Genomic DNA, 14,323 nt, shown 5'->3' with positions numbered 1-14,323 from the left:
TACCCGTCTGATTTTCTTGCAATATAAATGTATGATGTTTTATTGATTTTGTAGAAATAAAATTTGTTCATGTTTAATTTTTAACACTTCGTTTTTGTGGTTTATGGCTACTCTGGTTTCTTTTCGGTTTCCGTGCAAGGATTTATGCACGATTTTATACCAAATCCCTTTTATGATTCATATTCTTACCATCAGGACTCAAAAATAGGGTTGTCCCATATGGACAACTAACGCCACCCCTTAGATTATCGTTGCGAACCAGTAACTGAAACCATTTACGTCCCCAGTGAAGTAAGATGCAGGCAGCCACCTTTAACACAAAGTATTATAAAACGCTCATTGAAATTAATTCAGAAATCTTTGATTAATCTTACACAAAAAGGATCTTCTCTAAGAAGTCTATGCGCCCTAATAGGACACATGTATAAAGGGCTGGCAAGATGGACACAGCAGACTTAGGTGTCCGAAAAATAGAAATGGAAATGATACACAACAACGCCAACTTTATCCTGAAAAAAAACAAGCATCTACTAATAAGTTAATATAATGAAGAAAACAAAGCAAAGAGCAATTAAATGTTCTTAGCAGCTGTTTAGTTTTGATAAAATATGTATATTGGGAATATGACTGAAAACTTAAGCATTACAGTCACGGCAGATTTGTGCATTTATATGGTCAGTCACATCAAGGGCCTCCATTGCTTGGTAGGAAGGAAGTTTTTCTTAGTGCCGATTTAGGAGTGAAGAAGACAGAATGACCTGAAGGGAAGAAGTCATGTTGCCCAGCAACCAATAAACACTGCCCTCACCCCGAGTATCACTTCATGCAGAGTCATCTGGAGTACAGACAGCTTGTTGCTAGGCAACCGGCTGCAGATGCATGCTAAAACAACAAACCACAGGCCAAGTGTGCCAAAACCTATTCCAGTCTACTTAGCCTGAAGAATACAATCATCTTAGACTCAACGATAAAGACGACTCGAGCAGAGCTAATACAGAAATAGTATCTCCATTTATATGGGAGGGGGGGGGGGGGGTGAACAAAAACTAGAGTTAAAAAACTAATGTAAATGCAGGAGCTAAACAGTAACAGCAAGTACCAAGAAAATAAGATTCTAGCAAAAATAAATGCAATTAATGCTATATTTAGCAGGCCTCACATTTAGCCCCATCTTCTCCTGCGGCATACGACAAGCTAATCTCATTAGTGACTAGAATGTGGGGTAACTAGAGTCTGGGTTAAAGGGGTGGTCTGGAATTGGAGCAAGTCACACATATAGGCCACACCTGTATGAAACAAGTAAACTCGCCGTCACATTCCGCTCCGATACCCATTGAGTTAGTACCATTTTGTCAACCATGTCGTCATGGATGCGTTGTTGTATCGCCTGACATTGTGGCCACCGACGGTAAATCTCCATAGTTCTAGCATCACCGAGGCTTTGTACAAAATTGATGTCACAGCTCCTCCTTCTTGACAGTCACAATTTGCTCTGATGACCGAACCCCAATACAATTCTGTAGGGTCAGTCTATTGCGCTATAGTCCATGGGCCTAAAAGAAGTAGGGGTCTATTAGGTCTCATGGCTAGGATGTAAAAGGCAAGTTTTATTATTATTTTTTTTAAATATGAAATGAAAAAAGTATCACATCTTATTAAATCTTATTAAACAATAAATGTAAAAAGCACTTAGCACCAGTCTGGGCATTGCGTTCCGATCTCAGTCCGGCTGCACCCCAACATGTATTTTATTCACTGAATTCAATTAAGTAAAGCAAAGCTTTCTGCAATAAGGGGGCCATTTCTAGATTTCATGCTGCCTGTGGTTTGGACTGCATGAAACAACCGACAAGTTCTCTGTAAGGTCTTTCCTACTTGGTGGATTTGTTCAATTTACAGAAAATCCATTACCCTTTAGAAAAAACACTTTTGAAAGCCGATGGGGCACCACGGACCATTGACATTCACAAATCTTTCCATATTAACTCTAAAAAAACATCTAAAAACCATTAGAGGAAAGGGAGGAAAGCTGGAACTAAAGCTGGAGGAGCTGGCAGAGCCTACATCAGATATCTAGTAGAGTAGCCAGGTGGTCCAGCATGGAGGAATGCAAATGTGAAGGAAAACACCGGATTACGTACCGGTAATGCTCTTTTATAGAGCCACGACAGCACCCACTTGAGAGAGGGGATCCGCCACTTAGGAACAGGAAACCCTATGGAGAGAATAAAAGAGGCGGTCCCCCTCGCTCCCACAGTTGGGTTACAGAGAATGAGAGGAACCGCCCACCAGTATTAGTAGGCAATCCAATATTATCGTTTATTTTTAGTTAACATAAGTATAGCTAACTACAAGAACCATTCACCCTTATCACTGCATCTATGAAAGAATAATTATTAGGGAGGGAAGTGAAGGGGTGCTGTGGTGCTGTCGTGGCTCTACAAAGGAGCATTACCGGTACGTAATCCGGTGTTTTCTCCTCGCCACGACAGCACCCACTTGAGAGACTTACAGAGATAGTCATTCTGGAGGGATCACCGTGTTAAGGACTGATCTACCGAAGGACAAGTCAGATGAGGAAGACAAGTCCAATCTATAGTGAGTATAGAAAGTAGTAGGAGAAGACCAGGTTGCGGCCTTACATATCAGTTCTATTGAAACCTCCGCTCTCAGCCCAGGAAGAAGACATCGCCCGGGTAGAGTGTGAATTTACAGTCTCAGGAGGGTTCTCTCCTCTTGCTAGATAGGCCAAGCGAATCGCATCCCGAATCCACCGAGATAACGTGTTCTTCGTTACCCCAGAACCTTTTTTGTGGCCCTGGAAGGAAATAAAGAGAGCCCTGCTCTTCCTCCAGAGACTAGTCCTATCTAGGTATGCTATTACAGCCCTTTTTACATCTAAAGTATGGTATCTTTCCTCTTCTTGATTTGTAGGGTTACTATAGAAGGAAGGAAGATTTCTTGGGATCTGTGGAATTTAGTCCCTACTTTAGGCAAGTAGGAAGGATCTGTCTTTAAAACAATCCTATCCTGGAATATTGATAAAAAAGGAGGGTCTACCGATAATGCTTGAATATCGCTTACTCTTCTGGCTGATACTAAAAGCAACAAGAAAAGCTGTTTTAAGAGATACAAATTTTATGTGGGCCGAGTGCATCGGCTCGAGTGGTTCCCCTGTCAGGGCTTCTAGGACTAAATTAAGATCCCATGGTGGTATGTGGGGAATTTGGATCGGTTCTGTTCTTTGGCATGCTGAAATGAACCGTGCTACCCATCTGTCTCCCGCAATATTATGACTATATAGGGCTCCTAGAGCAGAAACCTGTACTTTTAGCGTACTGACTGACAAGCCTAAGTCACGCCCCTTCTGGAGAAATTCCAAGATAGCGGAAATAGGAACTTCTCCTGACAGAGCTGTAGGGTAGAAAGTTAGGAATTTTTTCCATATTCTTACATATATGGTTGTTGTAGACCTCTTCCTACAAAGTAAAAGGGTATCAATCAACCTCTCTGAAAAACCTCTCAGTTTTAATAGTTGCCTTTCAAACACCAGGCTGTCAACTGTAGGCCCTTCACATGAGGGTGGTTGAAAGGACCTTGCGAGAGAAGGTCCTGATTCTCTGGAAGAATCAACGGATCTGAGACAGACATGGCTCTGAGGCAGGAAAACCATGGTCTCTTGGGCCAGAATGGTGCTATCAGGATTATGTTCGCTTTGTCTTCCCGTATCTTCCTGATTACAGTTGGAAGGAATATTAATGGAGGAAATGCGTAAGCTTGCCGGAATGTCCATGGAACTTGGAGAGCATCCAGGATATCAGGGTTGTCGGAGAGGAACAATGAAGCGAACTTTTTGACCTGTCTTGTCTCTTGTTGCAAAAAGGTCTATGTCGGGAGTGCCCCACTTCTTGGCTATCATCATGAAGATACGCCGACTGAGTACCCACTCTCCCTGATGGAGAGTGTGACGGCTGAGGAAATCTGCCTTTGAATTGTCCACTCCTCTGACGTGTAGTGCGGACAACGAAAGGAGATGTTTTTCGGCTATAGAAAGAATGTCGTTTGCTATGGACATGAGAGCTCCTGATCTCGTTCCGTGTAACTGCGGAAGGAATTTACATATGGCATAATAAACTGCTTTCAGTTCCCTTTCGTTAGACGATTCATCTGACTCACTAACAGCCCATTGGCCTTGAACTATCTGGTTCTCCAGATGTGCCCCCAACCAGTAGAACTGGCGTCAGTAAAAATTATTTTGGAAGGTTTAATTACCCAAGGGACTCCCCCGACCAGATTATTCGGCTCCAACCACCATTAGAGGGACTCTATTACATTTGATGGGAGGTTTAAACGACTACTTAAATGGCTTTGAAATTTAGCTTCCTCCTGTAAAATTAAATATTGTAACCGCCTAGTGTAACGCCTAGCACGACGTAAAGGAACCTAAAAGTGACATACCATCCCTAAGGGAGATTACAGGGTTATTAATTACCGACTGTACCTTTTTTATTATTATGGACTGTTTGGATTCCGGAAGGAAACATCTCTGACTTTCAGAGTCTAGGATAAGACCCAAGAACGTTTGACGGGTTGTTGTAGATAATCTGGATTTTTCCCAGTTAATCAACCATCCTATTTCCTGCAGGGATGAGATTGTGTTAGATAGACGCTGTTTACACTGTGAGGGGGAGTTCCCAATTACCAGAAGGTCATCTAGATATGGAATTATGAGAGTATCTTTTAATCTTAAAAATGACATCACCTCCTACATTAATTTAGTTAACACTCTAGGAGCTATTGATAGTCCGAAGGGCATGGCCGTGTATTGAAAATTATGTATTTGCTCATTAATCATTATCGCCACACGCAGATACTGCTGGTGTTCAATATAAATTGGCAGATGATAGTATGCATCTTTTAAGTTGAGGACTGCCATAAAGCACCCCGGGAACAGAAGTTTAATCGCGGACCTGATTGATTCCATCTTGAAGGTTTGGTTTTCCAGAAAGATGTTCAGCTTTTTTAGATTTATTATAGTTCTATATGATCCGTCAGGTTTTGGGATCAAAAATAAAGGGGAGTAAAAACTTTTCCCCTCTGATGATACGAGACTTCAACTAATACTTTTTTGGAAAGGAGATTAATTATTTCCTGTTCCAAAAACTGTTGTTGAGATTGAGACTTCACAGAAATCAACAGGAATGAGTCCGGAGGGACTCTGGCAAATCTTAACTTTAAGCCTGAGGTTATGAGGCTAGTTGCCCAAGAGTTGGAGGTTACTGCACACCACTGTGGGGCGAAAAAAGATAGTCTACCACGCACTGGTAGATCCGTATTAACGTGGTTTATCTTCCATTTAAAATGGACGTTTCCCGAAAAAGGAGCCTCTTTGTTTGTTATCCTTATTTGCCCAGCGGTCTTGGTTTTTGAAATCTCTTCTCTTATTAAAGATAGGCTTCCGGAAGGTTCTCCTATAGGACGGAAAATAGTTATTAGGGAACCCCTTTTTTCTTTCGCCCGCTTTGGTGAGGATCTCATCTACCTTGTACCAAAAAGGTACTCAACCTGGCAAGGAAGGCCACATAATTTTGTTTTTGTCTGGGCGTCCCCCTTCCAGCCTTTTAGCCACAGGGCTCGACGAGCCGCATTTGTTAGGCCCGCTGATTTGGCAGCCAATCTGATCGAGTCAGCAGATGAGTCCGCTAAAAATGCCGTAGCGCCTCTGATTAGGGGTAAGGAAGAGATTAATTTTTCTCTGGATAGTCCTCCTTTTAAACCTTCCTCCAGGTCATTAAGCCAGACTAACATGGACCTCGCAGTGCATGTAGCCGATATGGCCAGTCTAAATGCCCCAGAACATGATTCCCATGCTCGTTTTACCAAGGTATCTGCCTTACGATCCAGTGGGTCTTGTAAGGAACCCGAATCTTCTACGGGGAGTAAGGATTTTTTGGACGTGGATGCAACCGCTGCGTCTACCTTCGGAGCTTTGGCCCAGATAGACATGTACTCATCCTTAAAGGGAGAATGTCTTTTTCACGAAGATGGTAAACCTTTTTGCCCTTGGCTCTCCCATTCTTTTTTAATTAAATCTTTAATTGGAGTTATTACAGGAAAGGTAGGCCTTTTCTGACAATCCTGCAAACATTATATCCTGCGGTGTTTTAGGATCTTTACTGCTTTTAATACCCATGGTGTTACATACAGCTTTCACCAGATTATCTATGCTCTCCGTAGGAAAACACGTATCTTGCTCCCCTTCTGAGAAAATATATTCCAGGGAGGCATCCGTATCTGCTTTATCAGAACAATGATCTGACCTTGGCAAACTATACTTCCTGCTCCTAGAATCAGGAATACTTTCTGTACTATGGAAAGCCCGTAACTCGTCCCTAATCATCTGTCTGATGACTTCGGATCTTACAGAGGCTTCCTCCCGTACAGTCTTCTCTATACAGACATAACACATTTTCTTTGCATAATTATCCGGGAGGGGCTGGGTACATAAAGCACATTGTTTGTGCTTTGATTTTTCCGATCTTTTTGCCTAGGGTATATAAATAAGAGGGGCCATAATCAGCTTAATAGGGAGGGTACACACTCACCCCAGTGAAGCAGATGATCAAGGTACCGGCCGTAGAGGAGGAGATGCAGGCACAGGCTGAGATGAAGATCGGTCAGACCTCTTCTCCTTAGCACTCTTTGTGGAGGATTTTCGTCCGCTGCTTGCGCTGCTGCGAGGGAATTTGGCTGTGTCCTCTGAAGGCACCGCTGAGTCCTGAGGTGGCGTCGCCATGCTTGGACGCCGAGGAATCAGCGCTGGAGCGTTTTAATGCTGGGCGCCGCCATCTTCTTCCTGTTGAACCCGGAAGCCCTCACCACTTCCGGGTCGTGGCCATCTTGGATCTCGTGCTGCACTGCACGGCGTCATCTCTCCTCTGCTCACACACTGGACGCTTCTACATTGCCTCCAGGGGAGCGAAAATGGCAGCTACACACCCGCGCCTACCGCCAGCAGCGGCGCCGCGCTCCGGGGAATAATTACCTGCCGCAGGCTCGCCGATGCGTCCTCCTGCCCGTGACCCATGCGACCTCCTGCCCTGGCCTCACGGAGCCTGCCAGCGGAGGGGGGAAACTGATGCCAGGACCCCCGACGCTGCTTCCAGCACTGGAGCCCCTGCCGTCCTCACAGGTAAACCGCACAGGCGGCATCCAGGCTAGGAATCCTCTTCTCCATGGGTTCCCTTAGGAACAGGAAACCAACTGTGGGAGCGAGGGGGACAGCCCCTTTTATTCTCTCCATAGGGTTTCCTGTTCCTAAGGGGCGGATCCCCTCTCTCAAGTGGGTGCTTTCGTGGCGAAGAGAAAATGAAGAATATTAACAAAAAAACCTTGCCCCATCCCAAACCTAGTATTCAAAGAAAGCAAAAAAAAAGCATATAGCAAAACCTTATGATCATTAATAATTTCATGTTAGTCAATAATTCAAGCTTCTTGCAGATCTTACCATTGGGTTAGAGTCAGCTATAAGATCACGTAACGAGTCCAAGAAGCCTTGATCTTCCACCATTTGTGCATTGATGTCATGAAGCTTGGCAACACACACAGCTGCTGTCTTGCGCACATATGGATCTTCATCCTTCAGGCACTTGCGCAAGGGCTCACAAAGGTACTCTGTGATCTTATCTACACGGATACAGCCCATGGTGCGAACAGCCAAAGCCCGGATCAAAGGATTAGGGTCCTCACAATCCTAGGTAAATATAATAGTTGTATCATTATAAGAATTATTCCGCAAAATTGATTATATAGAAATATTGATCCCATCGAACATGTGGATATATATATATATATATATATATATATATATATATATATATATATATATATATATATATATATACATACATATATACATACATATATACATACACACACACGTCTCTATATAGCTATCGCTATCTATATCTATATCTATCGCTATCTATATCTATCGCTATCTATATCTATCGCTATCTATATCTATCGCTATCTATATCTATCGCTATCTATATCTATCGCTATCTATATCTATCGCTATCTATATCTATCGCTATCTATATCTATCGCTATCTATATCTATCGCTATCTATATCTATCGCTATCTATATCTATCGCTATCTATATCTATCGCTATCTATATCTATCGCTATCTATATCTATCGCTATCTATATCTATCGCTATCTATATCTATCGCTATCTATATCTATCGCTATCTATATCTATCGCTATCTATATCTATCGCTATCTATATGTATCGCTATCTATATCTATCGCTATCTATATCTATCGCTATCTATATCTATCGCTATCTATATCTATCGCTATCTATATCTATCGCTATCTATATCTATCGCTATCTATATCTATCGCTATCTATATCTATCGCTATCTATATCTATCGCTATCTATACCTATCGCTATCTATATCTATATCTTTTATCTGATATCTGATAAAAACCCACCAGAAACTGTACGCCAGGCAAGGAATGGAAAAAAGTTGCATTTTCAACACAGACAAATATCCATACCATGGATCCCACGAGACATAACCAAATAACACTGGATGGTTTGGCCCCTCAGCCCAACTTTTTTTTTTATTTTTTTTATTTAAACTCTATTGAAATATTCCACATGATAAGGTTACAAACATAATATTCATAATTTCCATTACAAAGCATTGCACACTCAAATTAACAGGTTCTTTATCACAATTCAGAACTCGTACCAGTTCAAGTCATAATAAAAACACACTCCTTAAGTCTACGTCTACATACACCATCACATTCCATATATTGGAAGGGACATACATCAGGATTCGTGTCGTGAGATAGAGGAAGTCATGCCATTACGGTGAATCACACCATCTCTCCCATATCTTATGGAATTTCTGGGGGCATTCTCTATTTCTATATAATATATTCTCATATGGTATTGTATCATTCACTCATTTTTGCACTGATTAATAGTTGGAGGCTTCCCCCCCCCATCCACCTTAATGCTACTGCTTTCCTAGCAATAAATAGAACTTCCCGGAGAAATATCCTATCATAGTGCAACCATAGTTCTTTATCCACAATACCCAAGATACACAACTCTGGACTACATTCAATAAGTATCCCAATTATCCGTTCTAATGTAGTTATCACTTCGCTCCAGTATCTTCATATTATCCAACAATTCCAGACAAGATGCCAGGAGTCCGCTCCTGATTCCCCACAACTATGACATTGATCAGTTACCAGTCTGCCAAATCTATGTAATCTGATTGGAGTCAGGTAAGATTGATGTAGGATATATAGTTGAATTAAATTATTTGCAGACGGCGACACCATCGTGCGTGCCTCTAGGGCATCATTCCACAGATCATCAGTGATAGAGGGGATTAATTGCCACCATTTACGCTCTACAGCAAGTTGAGTAGAAGCAATTCTGGAGTTTAGTAGAAAGGTATATAGTGAGGTTATTACGCCCATGGGTCCTTGAGTTGTTAGCTCTCCTATCAATGGATATCTGGATATTCGCATCCTAGGATATCCCTCAACTCAACTTTAACAGTTCCTTCTTATATAGTATACCCACATTAGATGTCAGTCCTCCTTTTGGAAATCTTTAGTATAGGGTATAAAGGCAACATGTCAGCGCCATTTGTTTATCTAAAACAAGGCATGCCACTATACTGTAGAATAAAACTGTGCTAAACATGCCTCGGTATTACATTTATAATGCAGAAAAAAAATACATGTAAAATAGCCATATAATGCTTTTTTCAGTCAAGTAGCAAGGTGTTGCAGTGGGGAATAGTCATTGTTGCCCCTAAGCTTTGACTGAGGTCCTACCCAACACTGCTTCACATAATGGTTAGGACTAGTTATGAGCGAATATACTCGTTACTCGAGATTTCTCGAGCATGCTTGGGGGTCCTCAGAGTATTTTTTTAGTGCTCGGAGATTTAGTTTTTCTTGCCGCAGCTGAATGATTTACATCTGTTAGCCAGCATAAGTACATGTGGAGATTCCCTAGTAACCAGGCAACCCCCACATGTACTTATGCTGGCTAACAGATGTAAATCATTCAGCTGCGGCAAAAAAACCTAAAACTCTGAGCGCTAAAAAATACTCGGAGGACCCCCCGAGCATGCTTGAGAAATCTCAAGTAACGAGTATATTCGCTCATCACTAGTTAGGACATCAATCAAAGCTGAGAAGGCATCCTAGTGGCAAGGAAACCATCATTTGTTACCACTGCAATGCAGAGGACATCACATTTATGATCCACTGGTGTCATGCATGACAATCTCTAGGACAAGTGCATGATACCTACCGATCGTGTATGCATTCCAAGTCATCAGCACTAGAGATGAGCGGTGTTCGAGTCGAATTGTTCGCCAATTTCAAATTCGAGCTGTTTTGGGCAGTGTTCGAGTCGTTCGACGAACTCGAACAATTTGCTTAAAATTCGTCTGTCTTCACATTAAAACTGTTTATCAATGTTATAGACTGTTTCAGTGTATAGTGGGCAGGGGATAGATCTGTGCTGAAATAACGCCGATCTCCATTCCCCCCCCCCGCATTTACAGTGGGGCAGTGCAGTCTCTCAGCCTATCAGCAGTGCACACACACACAGCAATGTGCATGTGTCCTTGCCCTATAAGAACCAGCCATTTGCCCCGTCGCCATCATTTCCTCACTGCTGCAGCTTAGTGTTAGACGGCACCGCTGCTGATGTGGGCGCTATACAGTCTAAAAGTGTTTTTTGTGAGCAAATTTTCTGTTAGATAGAGAGAGATAGGTTTAGGGAATCAGGAATAATTGTAATATCAGCCCTTTTCAGGGTAGGTTACAGCAGTTCATAGCACTGTTTGCCAGGCAGGTCTGTGCCTGTGCTGTGCAAGTGTTTGTCACAGCATTTGGTGTAATCTAGCTTAGCCAATCCTTTTGGGCTAGTAGCATTGTCTGGTAGTCATCTGAGTAGCCTGCCTGTGAAGCAAGCTACACCGCCTGTGTATCTAAATTTTTACTGCATCTAACCGAGTAAATAGTTTTTGGCTTAGTAGCAGTGTCTACATGTCAGCGGAGTAGCCTGCCTGTGAGGTTAGCTACACAGCCTGTGTATCTAATAATTTTTTACTGCATCTAACCCAGTAAATCGTTTTGGGCTTAGTAGTAGTGTCTGCACGTCAGCGGAGTCGCCCACCTGGGAAGCTAGCTACACCGCCTGTGTATCTAATAACTTTTTACTGCATCTAACCCAGTAAATCGTTTTGGGCTAGTACCACAGTTTGGCCACTCAGCTCTGCTCCGTTTCCATTCATCGTTTTTTGTGCCAACAACTACAGAGTTGCCAATTAGTTAAGCACCAAAATGAGTGGCAAAGGCCTGCTGCTGGTGGAAAGGGGAATAGGCATGTTGGAAAGGGAAAAAAAGGTTGTGTCCGTGGGGTAGGTGGTAAAGCAACAGTAATATCTGCAGAAGAAAGACCATCTTCCAGCCAAAGTAAGATGTCTACTTCTTTTCGTGGACAATCTGATATGATCCCTTTCTTATGAGCATCGCTACAAATTCCAGATGAGGCACAAAAAGAGCAGGTGCTTGAACGGATATCGAGTGCTCCTTCAAGTGGGCTCTCCTCTATGTCAACTTCAACATCACAACTACTCTAGTCCTCAGAGTTGTCACCCCAATCGCACTTGCTTCCTCACAGCTCCCAAGTCTCCAGCCGCCCATCTGAGTATGGGGTAACACAGATGGTTGAGTCTGCAGAGCTGTTTACTCATACTATAGCCTGGGAATCAGAGTTCTGCTCCAGAACTTCTGTGAATCCAGACGCGGAAACGATCTGCACTGATGCCCAGAATCTTTGTGAGTCGGATCCAGGGCCAGATGGAGAAGGTTCTGAGCATAATGTAGACCCTCATTCCCAAACTGTAACCCCTGTTGGTGGAGACAATGATGAAGATGATGATGAGACTAATACCTGATTGGAACGAAAACTTGACTTTTCAGTCCGGGCAGGAAGAGGTTGGCTCGGAGGACGACGGGTATGAGAACACACAAGGTGATGATGACAAGGTTGGAGACCCCACTTACTGTCAACCCACAGTCCGCCAGTCCATGAGGTGAGCAGAGGAAATGGATGCTAGTGACGACGAGGTTAGGTTGCGCCTTCCTGGACAGAGACGAAGTACTGGAAGCACGTCAACTGCATCCTCAACCACAACTGTGCCTCTGAGCACAAGTCGTGGTGGCTCTTCAGGTCGCATGGGCTCTAAGCCTTGCATAGCCTGGGCATTTATTGAGATCGCAAAGGATGGCCCAACTCTTGTTGTCTGTAAGATTTGTCCCCAAAATCTCAGTAGAGGCCAAAAAATGAATAGTTTGAGTACTTCATGCATGAACCGTCACATATATATGAGGCATAAGTTGCAGTGGGAAGCTCACTGTGCTACAATGCGGCCTAGTGGGCCGGGCCAACCACCGTCTGCCCCATCAAGTGCATCCGCGGCCTCTTCATCCTCTGTGACTGTGGGGACAGCAGTCGCACATAGTTTTGGACTCAGACCTTCCACTTTACCCGCAACAGCCAGTGTGATTGGCAGGTTGTTAGTAAATTTGCAAGTGGAAACACCTGCTGGTGTTGAGCGCTCTTTGACATCGAGACCACCAGATTTTGATCAAGGCAACATAATATCTCCACCTGCACCTTCCTCACAGACCAGCAGTTTGCCGGGGACACCCTACTCAACCCCATCTAAGCACGGCAGCCAGCCCTCGGTTCCTCAGATGTGGACAAGTAAAAGACCATTTCATCCTAGCCATGACAAAGCTAAGAGGTTGAATTTCACCATCTGCAAGCTGTTGGCTACAGAAATGCTGCCTTTTCGCCTGGTGGACACAAAGGATTTTCGAGACCTTATGTCCGTCGCAGTGCCCCAGTACCAGATGCCCAGTCGCCACAACTTCTCAAAGAAAGCTGTGCCTGCGCTACACCAGCATGTCGCACACAACATCATCGGTTCCTTGAGAAACTCTGTGTGTGACAGGGTGCATTTCACCACAGACACTTGGATGAGTAGACTTGGACAGGGGCGTTACATGTTGGTGACTGGGCACTGGGTAACTATGGTGACAGCAGAAGGGGCTGCTGTCCAAGTCTTGCCGTCCCCACGAGTTGCGCGTCGATCCACTGTATCTATAAGTTCCTCCACTGCTTCTGCCTCCTCAACCTACTCTTGGTCCTCCACCTGCACCCAAAGCCTGTCTGGTAATGCCACCCACGTTCTAACTGCGCAGAAGGAATCCTGCACACCTCCTTACTGTGCTGGGAAATGTGAGTCACACAGCTGAAAAGCTGTGGTCATCTCTGGAGACCGAGTTCCATCAATGGTTGTCTCCCCTGAACCCGCAGCCAAGGAAGGCCGTGTGGACAATGCTGCAAACCTGGGTGCGGCCCTTCGCCGAGGCAATGTCACACGTGTCTTGTATGGCTCACATTTTGAACCTGGTTGTCCAGCAATTTTTATCCCACTATCCCGGACTAGATGGGCTTCTGCAGAGGGCACGGTCGCTGTGTGCTCACTTCCACCGTTCACATCCCGCAGCTCAACGACTTACATCTCTACAGAAGTCGTTGGGCCTGCCAGTTCGCCGGCTGAAATGCGATGTGCCCACACGTTGGAATTCAACTCTGCACATGTTGCAGCACCGACGAGCCCTGGTGCAATACGTTATGACGTATAGCCTGGGCCAACGAGATCCAGAGGTCGGGCAAATCATGCTGCAGGAGTGGTCTCAGATCAGGGACCTATGCACGCTTCTGCACAGTTTTGAAATAGTGACGAAGATATTTAGTGCTGACGATGCCATTATCAGCATGACTATTCTGGTCATTTACATGCTGGAGCATACCTTAAACAGTATTCGGAGTCAGGTGGTGGGACAAGAGGAGGAGGAGGAACAGGAGTCGTATGCGGAAGGGATAATATCTTTAAGTCCAGACGGTCGGCAGCACCAAGGCGGCTGGCATTGGAGGGTGGGGGAGAGGGATTGCCGAGGGCGCATGGTAGCAGCCAAACTGTTGAGGAAGGTGCAGGAGCCGAGGAAGAAGTGGAGGACGAACTGGCGCTGGCCATGGAAGACTCATCAGATGAGGGAGACCTTGATCAAATTTCTGTTGTGCGAGGTTGGGGGGGGGAGAGGGCAGAGGAAGGACGCATGATTCTCACCTCGCCGCCACCAAGACAACAAGGACTTGGTCCTCCTGGATGCGCAAGACACACGAGTG

The 14,323-nt window shown here is 44.3% G+C and overlaps 1 protein-coding gene across 3 annotated transcripts in view; it reads right to left on the bottom strand.

The window, feature by feature from the left end:
• AP2B1 (adaptor related protein complex 2 subunit beta 1) overlaps positions 1 to 14,323 on the bottom strand; it is a 153,656-nt gene that overhangs the window by 89,759 nt on the left and 49,574 nt on the right. For all 3 annotated transcript variants that reach the window (XM_069757262.1, XM_069757264.1, XM_069757265.1), the window contains one exon: positions 7,508 to 7,753. In XM_069757262.1, coding sequence (XP_069613363.1) covers positions 7,508 to 7,753 — 246 coding nt within the window. The remainder of the gene's footprint in view (positions 1 to 7,507; positions 7,754 to 14,323) is intronic.

The sequence above is a fragment of the Ranitomeya imitator genome, chromosome 3, assembly GCF_032444005.1.
Source record: "Ranitomeya imitator isolate aRanImi1 chromosome 3, aRanImi1.pri, whole genome shotgun sequence".
NCBI lineage: Eukaryota > Metazoa > Chordata > Amphibia > Anura > Dendrobatidae > Ranitomeya > Ranitomeya imitator.
Note: the sequence above shows the minus strand (reverse complement) of the source record. Positions and strands in the feature narration are given on the sequence as shown.